Source organism: Emydura macquarii, unplaced genomic scaffold (genome assembly GCF_026122565.2).
Source record: "Emydura macquarii macquarii isolate MOO-44397 ecotype Brisbane River unplaced genomic scaffold, CSIRO-AGI_Emac_v2 contig_629, whole genome shotgun sequence".
NCBI lineage: Eukaryota > Metazoa > Chordata > Testudines > Chelidae > Emydura > Emydura macquarii.
The window spans coordinates 4,101,539-4,119,209 of record NW_027130766.1 but is presented as its reverse complement, the minus strand read 5'-3'; the positions used below and the strand labels follow the sequence as shown (position 1 = coordinate 4,119,209).

The 17,671-nt window shown below is 51.5% G+C and overlaps 1 protein-coding gene across 1 annotated transcript; it reads left to right on the top strand.

Moving 5' to 3' along the window:
- Window positions 1-5,458: 5,458 nt before the first annotated feature.
- DLX4 (distal-less homeobox 4) lies at window positions 5,459-16,136 on the top strand. The gene is made up of 3 exons (XM_067541085.1): window positions 5,459-7,328; window positions 12,075-12,268; window positions 14,630-16,136. Exons 1-3 carry the CDS (start codon window positions 6,992-6,994, stop codon window positions 14,879-14,881), a joined length of 783 nt encoding a protein of 260 aa, XP_067397186.1. The 5' UTR covers window positions 5,459-6,991; the 3' UTR covers window positions 14,882-16,136.
- Window positions 16,137-17,671: the final 1,535 nt, after the last annotated feature.

Genomic DNA, 17,671 nt, shown 5'->3' with positions numbered 1-17,671 from the left:
CTTGACTTAGAAGTAGGTTACCAAGGGCTGGATTATGCAACTTTCCCATTGTTGAACACTTACACAGATAGTTCCACTACCTTTCTCGGGGGCATTTGTGCAAATAAGTGTGTTCCAATGTGAGGAAATGTTGCACCAATCCACGCTTCCGGCTTCTGAACTATTCTGAGAAAATTGGAGAAGAAAATGAAGCCACACTGCCAGATCCTCAGCGGGTGTGAAATGACAGCGTCAGTGGCGCTATGCTGAGGTATTCCAGTTGGTAGATCTGGCCCATTGACTTCAATGGACCCATACAACTACCACTGGGCACCCCAAGAAAAAAGCTTGGTCTTACCGCTATTTCTGACTTGTCATACCAGGGTACCTGCAGGCCCCAATCTGGGATCAGTTCTCCATTGTACTAGGTGCTGTAGAGGCATATAACAAGACAGGAAGCTCTTGGAGGCAGAGACTATCTGAGTAGAACTGTCTGTGCCTCCATTTCCCTTTTCTATAGAATGGGGGGGAAACAGTTCTCCATCTCTCCTGGGAGTTATGAGTCGGGAAGAGCCTCAGATAGAAATTTAAGTGCTAGAGAAATACAAAGCAGGAGTCAAAACCGCATGTTTGTTGCAAGATCCAGATTGCAAAACCCAGTTCCCTAGTGGAATGCATTTTGTCATGAACCGTAAACTGTGCATTTTGCTCCAAGGGCAGGTGCAGTTTCTTCTCCCAGAGAGGGCTGGTGAGAAGCCACTGCTTGGATTTTCTTTTCCAAACTAGATTTTGGAGCGATGATCACATCATATAGCAGTCACTCCCTGTTTACCTTTGGTGAACCGATGGCTCAGATTCCAAGGAAATCTAATACCATCTAATAATGAATTGCTGTGGCAATTGCAGTCCCAACCAAACTTTTTTTTTTCATGGAAAGTGTATCCTATTTATATACTCCATGTTTAAATTAATTGCCTGAGTGTTCGTCTAGTAGAGACGCAATAATCTAGTGAACCTACCTACATATACCATATAATCTTCAGAGCAATAAATGCACATCCAGACACACTGAGCCAAATGTAAATAACTGTCCAGAGATTTAATCTCCACAGTCTTTTATGGTCAAAACTTTTCAGCAAATGCTTGGTTCTAGACTTAAGTCACCGGAAGTTCTGGTGGTCAGAGCAGGACAGCAGGATTCCTGGGGTCTAGGCGCTCTGCCACTGACTCCCTAACTTGGAATCAATCCAGATCAACTGGTGCTGAAGCCTGGAGCTAAACTTCTGCATCTCATCATTGAAGGTGTTAAAATTAAGGCCAGCTCCTCAGCAAGGTGTAAATCAGAAGAGCAATGAGGCCACGCCAATGTATACCAGCTGAGAAACTGTCAGGAACTGCCTCATGCCCATCCGAGAAAGGAATGGCCAAAACCTGAATTCAGTAGTCCGGTGAAGCACCCAGTGAAGTCTTCCAGTCCTGATCATTCATCTACCGACATTTCCCTTGACAAGGAGGCCAGCCCCATGCAGAAATTGCAGGCCAGATTCTCAGCTGGCGATTTGGCATAGCCAGAGTGGGGAGAAGGTGGGAAATAAATCCCTTTTCCCTGCATGCAGGGGAAATGTCAGCTCCAGGTTTGAACTGCAGCCTTTAGCGGTTGCAAAGCATTGTCTCTTTGCATTGCAAAAGGACTTGCTTTCATAATGATATTGTGTATTTTGGCAGATTTATCCGCTTATAGCTGAAATTGCTTGGAATCTAGCACCATTCCCCAACTGTTTGATTCTGTTCTCTCTCTAGAAATATGTTTGTCAGGGTGTATATGTGTTTTGTAAGCTACCTGCAGATCATGGCATTCAATGTACAGAATGCACAGCTTTCTCTGTGTAGAACTGCCAAACTCCTTTTGAAAAATTATAACTCGTCTAGAAAATGTATTGGAGTTTTATATTAATGCTAGAGGGGGAGAGAAGTTGTCTATATAACAGTTGCCTTTTTTTTTTTTTTTTTGGTCATATATATAAGAAATGGGAAAAAAAGATACCAGATCCTTTTCCTCTTCAAAAGGGTTTGGTTTGAAATAAACACCGGCCCCCCATCTTTACCCGTTAAATCAGTGGGAGTTTGCTTTTGCTTATAATAGACTAATTTGTATTTTTCCCACAAGCCCCAAGCACTGTGTGTCTGAGGGCATAGCTACGCTACCAAAAAAAAAAAGGGTGTTCTTAACCCAGGCGAGCTAACTCCGGTTAAAATACCAGTGACAACGCAACAAATCAGCTTCTAACTGGGGTTAGCAACTCAGGTTCAATCCCAGCAATTGATTTCCCTCTCTAGAGAGCCAGGGTTTTTAAAATTTAAGCCAGGGAGACCTAAATGCTTGGCCAAACTGCCCTGCTGGATGACCTTGGACAAGTCATGTCACCTGCCCATGCCTCAGTTTCCCCATCTGTAAAATGGGGTTGATGGTACTGACCTCCTTTGGAAAGTGCTTTGAGATCTACTGATGGAAAACACTAGGTATGAGCTAGATATTATTATTAAGCATGTACTTTAGTGCTTTGCTGTACTGCGGCCTGGGAATAGTTCCACTGAAGACTAGGGGGCCACTCTGTGTATAAAGCTTAGTCTGCGTGTGAATCTTTCCAGCATTAAGGTCACCGTCTGAATTTTCACACTGAAAATGTTGCTTTGCATCGGCAGATTTTTTCTTTTATGTCAAAATGGCCATTTTGGTTTTGTCTCTGCTTTGGAATATGCAATGCAAGATGAATGTTTCCTTGTTGGTTTGGCAGCTACTAAAATATCATTTTCCTTTATAAAAAAAAAAGTGTGTAGATTTTGTATTTCAGTAAAAATCAAACCCATTCATACTTAATGGTCATGTGTGCATACTAATGTGTTCAGTCCCTCTTGGGGAGTGAAAATGCCTATTCCATGGGGAAAGGGGAAGGAGAGTGGGACAATAGATCTGATCACAAAATAAGGCCCGGCTATACAGCAAATCAGACCTTACTGCTCTGTAAATGCAGCCTCCCTGTCTTTGCCAGCTCTCAGCGGTTTTGCTTCGTGTTATGCGATGTTTGGGGCATCTGTCTCTATATGCAAAACAATTACAAACAAACCTGGGGAAGTATTAAAAAATATTCACATTATTTCCCTCCTCGTGTCCTTTCACCAATTTTTCGGCATTATTTCAACACCTCAGATGCCCCCAGAGTTAATTTTTTGCCTTATCCTAGCAAAGTGTTCCTCCTCCCCCAGCGACTCCAGATCACTGCTGAAATACCGGTAGAAATCAAATTAAACTAGAACATCAGGCGATCTCGCCACTGGCAGTCCGCTTGCTATGTTGTGATTAAAAGACGGGGTCAAAAAAGGAAATGAGGAGGAGGTGAGTGTGCGGGACAATTGTGGAAGGGCTTTTATTATTCGTACCCCTCCATCCCCACCAAGAAACTCCAGACATGGCCCAGGGCCCCGTTCTGCTCGGCGCTGGACAAACACAGAACCTGTCCCCAAAGAGCTAACGCTGGTGGAAAGAAAGGCCATGCACTTCGCTGTTCCTTGGACTGGCTGCTGGGTGGTTTACACTTAGCTCCCTTGGCAAAGGCGGGATCTGTTCTCCCGTGAAAGGAAGGGTGCGGGCACCCCGTGAAAGGAGGCCGTGAGGCAAACCTGATGGGACCACAGGCCCGCTAACGAAACGAACCCACTTCACAGGTCACCCCAGAGCCCGATCCTGTCTTCACGGGGAACGATCCGCCCCGTGACTTTAATGGACGCTGAAAAGAGCCTCCCTGGTCCCGATCGCCATCCCCTGGACCTGAAACCTGGCCTGGAAATGGAAATCCGCGGGTTATAGATTACCGCTGATCTCACCGTCCCGCTGCCCCCCGCAGGGAGCGGAGTGTTTGGGGGAGTAGGGAGTACAGGTTTACGACCCCTTCCCCTCGCCCAGTGCCAAATGCCTGTCTACACACTGCCCCTCTTCCTCTGGGCTCCATCCAGTTCCGCTACGTGCCAGACCTGGGCCGATCAGAGCGAGGAGCAGCGAGTCCCTGGCGGAGCGAGGTTTTCATGCTGCGAGGGGAACACAACGCGCCGTCAGCCCGAGTGAAAGGGGGCGGGGGAGAGAAATAAAAGCATCCCTAAACCGGATGCAGTGCGCCTCCCCGAATCGGTTCGTGCCTCGTTTAGACGGAGCTGAGCGGGGCCGGTGCGTGCGGACCAGTGCGTGCGTCTGCAGGCAGGGGTCCCGTGCCCCGATCCAGCGCACGGGCTGGCACTGTCCCGGGGGGCGCGGTTTGCCCTTGACTGCGCCATTGAAATCCGCCTCGGTGTCTCCTGGCAGAGGGCAGCGCGGGATTCAATTCGCATCGAATTAGCCGGGAGCCAGGTGCATCTAGTTCATTAAAGGCCCCTTTAAAACACCACGAGGTTTGCCTTTCCGGGATGCTTCGAGGGACGGGATCAAACAAAACCGAAGCGGGGCGGGTCAAACACGGCAGCTCAATTAATGGCATTAACCAAACGACTCCCCGGAGCCTGTCCGCGGCACCGGACGCCCCCGGGGAGCAGGCGGGAACCGATCCAGCGCAGCCGGCTTCTGGCTTGAGAAGGATCCGCCGCTTTCAGACCCAGACGGGAGAGAAACCGAGGAGCACGGGCCGCTCTGCCCGTGTCCGGCCGGGAGCTCTGATGGGGTCTGGCGCCTCGCCGAGCACGTGTTTGGTTTGCTGCTCTCAGCTGATGGAGGACCCGCTCCTGCAGGCGTGAGCTGCGGGCGATCCGGCTGAGCGGAGGATCCAGGCTAAACCCTCCAATGAACCTCCGTGCAGAATCCAACGAGGATCCGAACCTTCCACGGCTTCAGAGGCGTTCTCTTGATTTTCTTCTCTCCCCCCAAATTTTTAAAGGATCAAACATTTGCAGCTCAGTGATCTAGCTTCCTGGGCCACCTCCCTCCCTTCTCAGGCCAAGCGTCTGTTCCGTACTGGCCAAGAACTAGCAGGAGGAAATCCTGCAAATGACTCGTTCGGCTGGAAAGGGACACCTTGCCCCTGCTACCGATGGGGGAAGCCGCAGGGTTCAAAGGGCCGCGATTCGCATCTCGGTACTTGGTTGCTTATCCAAGAGCTTGCCCCCCCCACCCCTGCAATGCAGGGCTTCTGTGTTTGTACAGCGCCGAGCACAGTGGGAGTCCATCACTGGGACTCCAAGAGGCTTGCGCAAAATGAAGACTAACAACGTAGTAATTAATGTTTGTAATGTAATGATAATGAATACATCTTTAAGTCCCACCCAACAGCCTGACACCGAAAGGTGCACAAAGCTTGACTTTTGGGACCGTGTGTTTGTTAAAGAGAAAGGAGATGATCAGATATTCTGTCCCCTGCACAATGGAAAAAGTCTCTCCCTTGTAGCTACACATGAAACCTACCAACTGACCATCCCCTGGAGCTGATGCCCAGGTTAATCCTTTGCTGCCGTGGAGGGGTTAGTGGGACGGAGACTCGCTCTGAAATGCTGGTGCTTCGAACCAGCTCGGGCAGTGCGTGGAGTTGTAAAGATCGGCTTCACCCTGGCGGGACCAGGCCCTGAAACAGTGATGGTGCCAGTTCCCTCTGTCTCCTGCCTGCCATACAACTCCGGTGAAGCGGGACACGTCATGAATGGGGATAATATTCCTCCATCTGTCATCTCTTGTCTTTATTGTGGGCTGTGTGGGACGGAGACTGACTTTTTGTCCCGCTTTTGTACAGCGCCTAGCACCATGGATTCCGCTCATTGCCTAGGACTTCTAGGTGCTCTAATTAATAATAATAATAATAACCTAGGAGCCCTTTACACCTCTCTGGCTGTGTCAAAGGTCCTTTAATGGTTGTCCGTGTCATTCACAGCCCTTGAAATCAGCGGAAGGCTGGCACTCTCCACGGAAAATCTCTCTTTGCAAAGCTCAGCTCAAGTCCCTTTTTCTAGAAGGGTGTGTTCGGCAGACCTGGTGATCTGATCGATGCCAGTAACCTGGGGCTGGTTTAATAATCCAGTGCCCGTCTGCCTGTGTTGGGTGGGGGCGGTGCTGGGAGATGGATGTCACGTTTTCACCGCTCCCTTCTTTTGCTGGCTGTGGTTTTGTTTTTAATTGGAAGTGGCTGAGATTCCCCGACTCTCCCCAATTCTCATGAAATTTCGAAATCGGAAACAAACAAAAAAAAAGTGAAATATTTTGTCTTTTTAACACTTTTTTAAAAAAAGATTCTATTTTTCATCTCCGATAAACCCACTTAAAAAAAAAATCCGGACTCCACCCAGGACATCCTGGGCCCGCCCTCACTTGCACCCGGGTCAGACTGGAGGAAACCCATTCCAGTCAGTGGGGAAGCCACACGCGTGTCCAACCGGCGTGAGATCGGAATGGCGCCCGGTGCGTGTGCACGGAGCCCCTGAGATCCGCCAGGGCCTATGGGAGGATCATGATTTATTCACCCTGCCTTTCTCTGCCCCATGGTGACGTTTTTCTCTCCTATCAACAAACATTCAAGTTAGATCCCCCCCCCCCCAAAACAAACAAACAAACGAACAAACCCACGCCCCAACCTGTTGCTCCGAACCATGCCCCCCCCCCCCCGCGCTGCCATTGGCTAGCCTGGTTGTTAATTACCCTGATGAGGGCTGCCCTTAGGGCTCCGTGGCGTCACTGGCCGCCTGGGCCAATCAGGGAGGCTCGGGGCGGGGCGCTGGGGGGAACCCCCGGGCAGACAGTGGCGCACACTCTGCCGGAGGTTGCGCGGCGCAGAGGGAGCCGCTCAGCCTGGCTGGTGGTGGAGCGGGGGGGGGCAGGGAGGCTTGTCTGCGCTGAGAGACCCCGGCTGCAAGCCGGGGGCGGGCCAGGAACCAGCGGGACTCGCTCCTGCCCCAGCCATGGCTCACAGCACCCGCCGCCGGCCCCCCGCCGGCCGCTAGCCCGCTGGCGGGCGGGTTGCGCGCCTTCGCCTGGGCTGCGCGCTCCATGATGACTATGAGCTCCCTGGCCGAGGGCCTGCTGGGGCCGGACCCCTCCAAATCCGCCTTCCTGGAGTTCGGGCCCGGCCAGCCGCCCTCGCCCCAGCAGCCTCCGCCGCACTCCCCCAGGCTGGCTCACGGCCACTACCCCCTCCACGGCTTGCACGGCCCCGGCCACGAGGGGGGCCCCTTTGCACCCTACGGACGCTCGGTGGCATATCCCTACCCTGGCTCGGCCGGCGGCGCCCACCACCCGCTCCCCCACCATCTCCACGGCAGCCCGTACGTGTCCTACCAGCAGCATGCCAGTGCCCTGGGCCACGGGGGCAGGCTAGAGGAGACAGGTAAGGCTCCGTCTGTCCGTCTGTCCGTCCCTCCGTGTGGGGCCTATTCCAGCCCAGTCCCTCCTGTGGCGGGGGAGGGGGAAGTCCTGCTCACCTCCAGCGCCCCCGCTCGTGTAGACACCGCCGGGTGCCCATCCGCTCTCCACCCTCAATCAGAGATCGCGCCCCGGTTCCCTGGGGCTCGGTCTATAACCCAGCCCTTGGCAGGACGAGGTCTTCTCCGACTGCTAAACAAACAAACAGACACAAATTAACTGATACTGGGGGGGGGGAAGCATCAGAGCAGCCAGCCGGAGAAGCCGATCTCTGCTCCCCCCTGAAATGACGGTAGCCTTCTCCTGGCGCATGTGACTTCTCACCTCCTCCTTGTCGGGGATCAGCAGGACGTCGGTTAGGTCTGTCTTTCACTAGACCCTGCCGGAGTTTACTCCAAACTGGTTACAGCTTCATTTGGCGATTTTTAAAGCGCCCCCCCCCCCCCCCCCCCCCGCTCCCAGTTTTGGGAACATTTCTTAAGGCAACAAAATAATAATTTTGACCAAACCCAGATGTTATCTCCTCCCCTCCCCCCAAGAATTGCAAGCTCCCGGGAATCCTTTAATAGGAAACTGGCTCGTTTTGTTTCTCCATTGATGAAAACATCATTATCATTTCTTTACTCGGCCCGTTTGCAATGCAAACAGGAACTTTGAGGACCAGGGTCTGTTCTTTCCACCCAATGCGGCTCAAAATGTGTCTCTCTGCAGCAACCAGCCCTGTGTTGAATTGCAGGAGCCTTGGCACCTCTCCTGCGATTCTGGGTTCACAAGGATTGCCCATTTTGTGTTTACTTTGGGACATGCTAACATTTTTTCCCCCTTTTCTTTTCTTTTTTTTTTTCACGCACTGTATAAAATATCTGAAAAACTCCCTTAGATTGGAAACATATGCGACTTTAACAGAAAACATCTCTTATTTGTTGCTTCTAAATCTGCAGTGGAACTGAGTTTTGCAAAAGAATAATGTCCCTCGCTTTTAGCAAGGCGGAAAAAGTCAGATCCGTTTTTCTAGGCTCCGGGGATAAATCCTGGCCCCGTTGAAGTCAATAGGAGCGATTAACTTTAATGGGGCCCGGCTTTCACTCCTGAATTCCGCACACACCCAGAATAACCTGTCACCCTGCTGTATCTGTCGGATTTATCTGCGAGGGCCCAGAATTGGCGGCTGATGTACAGGGAGCAGACGAATGCTACTGTTTATACTGTAACAATTAAACGGCAGGTCGCATTGTTAATATCTTTCATCACCTGAGTGCAGAGGCGAGGCCTACACCATCCAGCAAAGACATGTAGCAATGTTTAATTTGAATATAACACTGGCTGGATGTTTGGAAAAGGCACCTACAACCGACAATTTCCATTCCATGTATTGATATTATTTAATGCCAATATCCTTTAATTGGCACCTGTCAAGATTTCAGAGGAGATACAAAACGTGTTCATAGCACGTCAACCCCGGTAGGAAACTTGCCATAAAAAAGCCACTCGTGCTTCGGTCACATCGCTTTTAAGATCTAGTTTGTTTATACAGACTGGTTTGGAGTTATTTCATGCTAATTACATGGGGATAAATACTTAATCGTGAGCAATAAACTAAAGCCAGCCAGAAGCCACATACAGCGGCAATCTTATAGTCCTGGGTTGTTTTTTTAATGCCATACGTGGAGAAGTCAAACTAAAAAGATTTCGGAGTGAATCTCAGAACGGATTATTTTGTAACGGAGCGAGGCGGGCAGTTGCTTTAAGGATTTTTTTCCTATCGTTTTAAGAACCCGTGAAGCAAAGGCAGGACTCCTTAAAATGATCAATCAGTGCGCCAGAGAAACCGGAGTAACATTCTGAAAGGAAAGTTCTTTCGTGCTGCGTTTCGGCTAGACCTGTCCGAGTCCCAATCCCGATCTTGCCTTCGTTAGCTTCAACTGCGAAATGCTCAGCCGCAAGAATTGCAGCAGAATACAGTCCTCGTTGTATCGGAGAGCTTAGCTGTCTCCTCCCCACTGAAATCGGTGGCGTTGCTCCGGATTTACACCGGTTTATCTGACAGCAGAATGTGAGACACATCAGAGGATAATCTCCTTGTGGAATAGAAACTCTTACGGATGTTTTTAATTATTAATGAGTAGTAGTAGCCGAGGTGCCTTAAAATGAAAGCTCTCTGCTCCAGGAGCGTTTCAATCGAAAACCAAAGCGGCTTCCTTCCAACGCTCCCAGAACTAAATTAAAGACCGAGGCGTCCTGGTTTCGGGAGACAACAAAAGCAAATGCGATGAATCAATTGTCCATACATTTCTGGCCCCTGGATGGACGCGAACTTGGAGTCCAAACCCTGTTTTCCATCCAGCTTCTAAGTGTGACAGGGGGTTGGTGGCTGAGCCAAGCTGTGTGCAAAGAACGACCCTCGATTTACACTGGTTTTGGTGATTCAAATGTCCTTTGCCGGCTATGGTTTTCCGTTTGAGTTCCTTTTAAGCGTTCTCCTGGCTCCCCGACACACTAGTTCTGTACTCAGAACATGTCACGGGCAGATAATAGATTAAGAATGCGCATAGACACCCGCCCAGTTAATGTACTGAGATCCACATGTAACGATGAATTATTAAACTGACACCCTATTAAACATATTGAATCTATTTTTTAAAGGTTAGGCTTTAGTGGGGAAACAAGAGCCTGAATTTTAAATTCAGATCCATTGGTCCGAAGAGAGAGAGAACACAAATCGACTAGCTCAACATTTTCTGATCTAAATTATGCTAGTGCAAATCCGGATCGACTCCACTGCAGCCGGTGTGAATTCAACGGAATCACTCTGGGTTTAGTTCAAGGTCATTTAAACCAGAATCTGGCCTTTTCTCAGTAGCACGATTTTAAAGTCATGCTCGCTTCGATTTCTCCCCGGCGAGCGATTTATTCGCTTAAAGAAAGAAAGAAACCAGCAAACGAAATGTCCAAGCAACTCACCGACCAATCTGTTTTAAAATGAATTCCTCAGGATATTAAACAAAGCCAGTGGATAAAGGGGAAACGAATGGTGAAATGGGCTAAAAGGAATTCGCTAATTAAGGTGTCGATTTTCTATTAGATGTTACTGCGCGGTCTTTGTTTTGAAATTAAATTCCTTGCGGGGTGTTTTTTACATTTACATTTACATTCGACGTTACTCTCCTATCGACACACTTCGCATTTGCTTGTGCACAGCTCACAAAGACCTCGATTGAAAACCACATTGCCAGCTGAAGTCAGTGAGTAGCAGCGGGCTGGAGAAGGAGGAGTGAATTGCAGATCATTATTTTATAACCGAGTTATCGCATTCTTGGATGTTACCCGAATCAGTGAAACGGAACGAGCTGCCCTGCCCTGAATTCTTTCTATTCAACCGTCCTAGCGCCTTGAATTTGGCATGTTTAAAAGCTGCCTCCACGTTTTGCAAGTTACATAATCCAACAACGCAGCGTGATTCAAAGACCGGGGTGCCTGTCTCAGGGGTGTCGAATTAACTTGATTATAAAGTCTGAACTGCCCAAGGAGACGTGAAGCCGAATTACAAAAGGCAAACGATAGAGACCGAAGTCCATGGGGGCTGTCCGTGGGGCAGATCCTGAACGGATCCGAATTGTTCTTGCTCAGAACGGAGTTAGTGCAGTAGACACGGGAGCGGAGGATCTGCCCCGGATCAGCAGGGGTTTGTGTGAGTTTTGCAGGGTCGAGACACACATTGCGAAGACTCGAAACCAGACAGAAAACCCAGCGGAAGCGCAGTGTTGGTTTGGGATCTGCCCCACCTGCTCGAAGGGCAAAAAAACCCCAGATTTCTGAAAACGCCAACGATTCCAGATGTGCAGGGTGCCCTTCGCGGGATAACTGCCTTAATGCCTCAGCAATGGACCCTGCCAGGGGAATAATGCAGCGTTCACATCCTCGCTGCTAGTGGAAGCAGTGGAGGCTTGTCTCGCCTTGCAGACAGGACAGGTTCCTGGAGGGGATCTCTCGCTAACAAGTGACCTCTCTACCCCGCTGATGTTTCATGTCACAGATTTAAGGGTCTATTTTATAACTCGGGGGGGCGGGGGATTTGCACAGCCCTAAAAGTTTTTGTCCTGTTTCTCTGCACTGCCCAGCGAGCTCACGGACGCCTCCCCGCATCCATCTCTCCCCCCCCCCCACCCCGGCCCGAGCCACCCTTTGGCCGCAGGCTCTTCCTCCAGGGCTTGTTCGTAGTCCGCGGACCGGCTCCGCGCCCCAGCCGGCCCGTGACTGGGCTCCCGCGGCAAGCGCCGGTTCGAACCATGTGAACGGAGGAACCAGGCTGACATTTCAATCCCAAAGCGGAGGCCTTCGTGCCCCTCCCCTCCCGCCTTGTCCCAGGGCTAGGGGGAAAAACAACACCGAAATCGCCCCCTCCCCGAGTCGGAGAGAGACGAAACCTCTGTGAAGGTCACTTTGCGGGGGGCCCGATCCTGGGCACAGATGGGCTCTTAGCATCCGCGTGGGAACGCACCGCTGGTGTTTAAAGAGTCCCCCTCCCGGGGCGGCCACGCCGGGCTGCTCCGGGCCTTTGTTCCTCCCTGTGGATCTAGGAGGGTTGGAGTCCCGGGATCCCCTTATCGCCCGTCCGCCTGTCTCTGCCCCAGCCCCGCTCCGCCTGCCCGGCTCTCTCGCTGCACTGAGACCTTTTATCCCCTGGTGTGTTTGTGTTTGTTTGTTTTTTAAGAGCACGAGAAAGGCACCGTGATCGAGAACGGCGAGATCCGCATCAACGGCAAAGGGAAGAAAATCCGCAAGCCCCGCACCATCTACTCCAGTCTGCAGCTCCAGGCCCTCAACCAGCGCTTCCAGCAGACCCAGTATCTGGCCCTCCCTGAAAGAGCGGAACTGGCGGCCCAGCTGGGACTGACCCAGACTCAGGTAGAGGCGGATGGCGTCGGCTGAGATCCAGTCCAACCTCCAGTGAGCCCCTGGCAACAGCTGGACATTAGACACTGGGCCAGATTCTGCTCTAGACCGGAGGGAATCCGGATAGACTGAATTTGCCGGGGTGTGACTGGACGCAGGATCTGGCCCTGTCTCTAATGTATAAAAATGAGTACACAGAGCTCCATTTGCTTTCAGTGGGCCACATCCTGCTCTCAGTTATAGCCATGAAAATTCAGCGTTAATCCGGATTTACCCCTGTGTAGAGCAGATTCTGGCCCCATCTCTCCAGTGTATAAGAAACAACAACACACAGTTCCCTTTGCTTGCATTGGGCCACTGCCTGTGCTCTGGTCCATCAGTGTAAATCAACAGTTAATTCGGATTCATACTGTTTTTAGACCAGAATCCGGTCCTGCCTTCTCTCACACACCTCCAATAACTATGTAAATAGATAATTCCATCACACAGCTCTACCGGCTTTGGCTGGGCCAAATTCTGCTCTATACAGGAGTAAATCTGTATCGACTCTGCAATTTTCATCTGAGAGAGACAGGGCCAGATCTGTTCCACCGGTCAGCATCTCCATTTATTCCGGATTTACCGCCCTGTGCACAGCAGAATCTGGGCTAATGGAAGCGAAGGAAGCTGTGTGACTTCTTGTTCGCTTGTATTGTTTTACAGCTAGTGAAAGGAGGAAGAGTTTATACCTGACCCATGAACCTGTGCTTGGGGAGGACGGAGACTTTCCTGCAGGAATTGTCTTTTGACAACTTAGCTCGAGGGGGGCAGGGGGTGAAGCTGACTTGATCTGATCTCACTCCGGTTCTGATGGAAAGCTAACGCTGCAGTGAACTCAGGTCTGTCTTGGTCTCCCCCTGACTTCCCTGGGGCTAACTCTGGGCTGGATTTCGCCCTGCACCGCCTCTCCCTCTTTTTATTTTACGATGAGGATTTTCTCCTAATTTCGGAGTCTCCCCCCCTCCCCTGCCCCTCTTCTGCCGCATGTGGTTCCCATTCGCCCACTTACTGTGCCTTCACAGCTCTGTGGGATTGCTGTCGAGAGGTCAGGCATTTCCTTTCATTGTTCTGTTGTGTCTCAGCGAAGAGGACACACGGGGGTGTTTGTCTATTTGAAGTTGACAAACTCGTCAACGTGGTGGCGGGCTGGGGGGGGGGGGGATACTCCCAGCATCATCAACACTTTGGAGCGGCTGGTCTGTCCCCAAGGAAACCCCAGACCCGGGGCTGGTTTCATTTCAATTGAATTTACGTGCAGCGCAAACACAGAAACAATCTGACAACTGTGAAAACCTCGCCGTTGTTCCCGGAACAAGTAAAACAGAAACGAAGGCTAGAAAATCGCATCCAGATTCGCGCAGAGGAGAAGGGAACCGAACTCTGCTCTCAGCGGTGTGAATCCGGACTCACCCCTTTTCAGTGGAGTTACTCCGGATTTACAATGCCGGGATGCGGGAGCAGACCCTTGGCCGCCTGGTTTAAAACCAGTTTAGACAAAGCACTTGGGGAAAAGACGGGCTTGGGGGAGGAAATGTTCCCGGTGTGGGCGACTTTCTCGGCGGAGTCAGTGGATCTGCGCAGGGGGCAGCATCCCGGAGGAGCAGTGGGTGACTGGCTGGGAGGAGATAGATGCAGACAGGCAGACGGCAGGGATCCGGCCACAGCCACAGGCAGCGGGGTTTAATCAGGAGAACGAGAAAAGAGGCAAGTGCGAACCTGCGGAGTGGCGCAGGGCGGAAAGGCGCAGTCAGCTGTGCGCTGAGCGGCCTTACGAAATGGGTCTCCCCACCCCCACGTCTGCGAGAAGCGAGGTTCGCCCCCCATCGCAGCCCCCTAAACAAGCTCCCTCTGGCCTCTTAGACCCACCCGTGTCTGCCTGAGGCTCTGGTAGCCGGGGGGGGGGGCATCAAAGAGCAAAACAAACCTGCCACTTAGAGTAACCTGTTAACTATGACGGCCCCGATCCTGCGCCTGTTTAAGGACCTGGTGGGCTCCCAGCCCCTCCCCCCCGTTTCCCACGGGGCCCAGCTGCCAATCAACATGTGAAATCCCGGGCCGGGGCGCCTCCCGTGCACCCCGTGTTGCAGGGGCCCTTTGGGAGTGGTGCTAGGCGCTGCTCGGGCCAGGCCGCACCGGGGGGGGGGCCCAGAAGGAGACGTCCGAGCAGAGCCAGGCTGGGAAACGGGCTGCCACCAGCTCCAGCTCTGGCAGGAAATCAGCCCAGCCCCCACTTCCGCCTAACTGAGTGTGCGACACCCCTCCCCCACAGTCCGCCACACACCCCTCCCCCACCCTCCTTGCAGGTCGGTGACTCCTCCCTTTGCCTCGCTGCAGGTCAAGATCTGGTTTCAGAACAAGCGCTCCAAGTACAAGAAGATCATGAAGCAGGGCCCCAGCGGGCAGGAAGGGGAGCGACTCCACAACTCCTCCTCCTTGTCCCCCTGCTCGCCCAGCATACCCCCTCTCTGGGACGTTTCCGTGGCTGGCAAGGGAGCCCCCATCCCACCCGGCAGCTACATCAACAGCTTTGGACCTTGGTACCCACCGCACCATCAAGACGTCATGCCAAGGGCACATCTGATGTGACGATGGGCTCTTCGGCCTTCATTCCTCCCCACCCCAGAGGAAGAAACGCGAGCCCTCGGCTCCTTGAGGAGTTGATGAAACCATCAAGTCTCCAGGAGTTCCCCTGACCACGTGGGGAAAATCTCCAGGCCTTCTCCTGACCACCTGGAACCACAAGAAGGCTCCTGCCATACCCGGTGAGGAAATCGGATCTCCTGGGGGGAGCTGATGCAGACATTTGCATAGCACAGGGGATGGCAAAGGAAAGGGGGCTAGCCCCTCCGGGAGGGAAGAAAAGCTACAAATCAATGGCTCAGGAGTCCGGGGACATGATCAGAGACTGGCTGTTTGGTGGGAAGTCACTGGAACTAGGACCATTTCCATCATCTGACGACCTTCCTCCAAATCTCTCCTTCCCTCCCCCTCTTGGATAAAGACTTTATCGACTTTTTAGGAGACTTTGTATCCAATATTACCCCCCCCCCCTCCACACACACACACACACACACACACACACCTTTTTCTGTAGGTAGCTCATTTTATACACATCGACAGATTTCTATTTGGAAATATATATATATATATATATGTGTGTATATAAATCTCTCTATAAACTCTTCCATACCGTAAAGCAAATACTCACTCCATATTTGAGTGTGCTGCTGTTAATATTTCAAAGTGCTTTAATACCAGGATTATGTTTACAGACAGTGATTCGAAAGAGTTTAAGGAATGTAATTTCCCTCCAGGCGGTTTATAAAGCATTAATTTTTTTTTTTTTTTTGCATTGAAAGGCAGAAAGATGACTTGTTCGTGCTCAGTTTTAGCCATGCAAAACTGGTGATTTCTTTCTGGAAGAATTTGTGATTCGATTTAACACACATCCTCTGCCTTTATTTCATCTCTAATCCTCTTCTCCACCCACTTGAAGCCATTTTTCCTCCACTCCTGGTTTGCAAAGATTTATTTATAAATACCATTTTGTTCCTGTATTGTTTCTTTATAAATAGGATGTCAAACTGTACAGTGAATGCCTTTCTCAGATTTTTTTTGGGCCCCCCCCCAGAACGTATTTTATAATAGCCATTTTTAAGGCAATTTTAAAACTCTGATCAAATGGGGAAAAAAAAAGGATGTGACCGTTTGAAAAGAATTTTTTTTTTTCTCCTGCGATTATAGGAAAAGGTTGGGTGGAAATGTTTTCCTTAACAAACAATCATTTACAAAAGCCATGGGCAACCCTCTGTGTGCTGTGCTTCCAGTGTGTTCCCAGCGCCCCAGTAAAAAGGAATTCGGCGGGTTTAAATAAGAATCGATTGACGTTTTATTCGGATTGTTTCCAACCAGGGCCTGGAAACCTCCCCGCGGAGGCTTAGTTTTACCTCCGGGGGTAAAGTTTAGGCGCCGGAGTGAAGTGGGAGACCGAGAATGGGACCGAGGCCTGCCGAGCCGATTCGGGGCGCCTTGGAGCCGATTCTGAACAGCGCCTTGGCCCGCAGGGGCGCAGAATCGGCGCCTTATTCCCCTAGGCGCCCGATCCAAAGCGCATGGGAAACTTGCTGAGGGTTCGTCAGGGCTCGAATTTCAGAAGCAAACAATGAAAGAAAATTGCATTTGCGTTGTGCGCAATTAGAAAATGAGGGTTAGTGGCTTTGTATTATTCAACTCTCCTGCTGCGCGCGAAATGTCCAACACAAAGAAAAACCTTCGCCGTGGGGCAGCTTTCTGCCGTGAAAGCAGGGCCTCCTTCTGCAAATCAACCCCGTAAATATAGAGATACATAGACAGCCTTTTTAAAACGAATCTCCTGGTCAGAGAACCGGATCCCTCCGTTCAGAGAGAATTGTTTTAAAAAACCCCAATCCCCCGGTGTCTCTTGCTGGATTTCCACTATCAACCCGGGTCTGCGCTGGGTTTCCAGCATGACAAAAGCCACCCTTGCACATGGGCAGGGAAATGCGAGCAGATCCTGGGGGTTTGTTACTCTGCACTGGTGTGGATGAGGGGCAGGGCATTGGCGATTCGGACTGCAGGGACCACAATAGTTAAGGCCCGATTTTCAGGGGGGCTGATAGCGAACCCTCCGCTACGCCCCCGCGAAAATGAGCCCCAGCATAAGGCTGCCTCCGAGGAAGAAATATTGGAAATTGCTTTAAAGCTGGAAAAATAATTGTGTTTATTATTAGTAATAATACCCACCTCGCGCGGATTGGCAGATCCCCGGGAGCCGATCCCGCCGCATTATTAGGCGGCACCAGATTTTGCTCTGGTTTACAGGGAGGCGTGTAAATCCGGAGAAATCCCACGGCGGTCGCTCCGGATTGAACGCGGAGCAGCAGCTGGCCCTGGCGGGAGATCCAACGCTCCGTCCGCCGGCCGAGGAGCCGCGGCCGAGGGTTTTTTTTCTCCACCTCGGGGGAGCTGGTCTCCGCGCCGAGGATCCTTCAGTCGAAAGAGGAGTGGGGCGCCTGCCTGGGGCCGAGCCCGGAGGCTGGGGGGGTGGGGCAGCAGAGATGCCCCTCGAGGGGTTTTGGGGGGTCAGCCTCCTCCATAACGCGCGCTCAGAGGTCGCTGCAACCGGCTGGATCCTGCCCCTTCCTGCAGGGCCGGTTTCTACAGCGGGGTGGGGGACCCGACCTGGGACGGCGGCGGTGGAAGCTGGTCAGTGCGACCCAGCATCCAGTTGGCGGGATCTCCCAGTAGAATAAGGGAGAAGGGGTTTTTCTTTTTTTTGGGGGGGTGCGATTTTGCCAGCTGTCTTTTAGGGGGAGGCTGATTTAGGTCTCTGCTCCCTTCATAATTCAGGGGTCG

What these genes read in the sequence shown, in the direction of transcription:
- DLX4 (XM_067541085.1), top strand. Translation starts at nt 6,992, where the DNA reads ATGATGACTATGAGCTCCCTGGCCGAGGGCCTGCTGGGGCCGGACCCC. An exon ending in GGGCAGGCTAGAGGAGACAG is followed by an intron (nt 7,329 to 12,074) that starts GTAAGGCTCCGT and finishes TTGTTTTTTAAG; the next exon opens with AGCACGAGAAAGGCACCGTG. An exon ending in TGGGACTGACCCAGACTCAG is followed by an intron (nt 12,269 to 14,629) that starts GTAGAGGCGGAT and finishes GCCTCGCTGCAG; the next exon opens with GTCAAGATCTGGTTTCAGAA.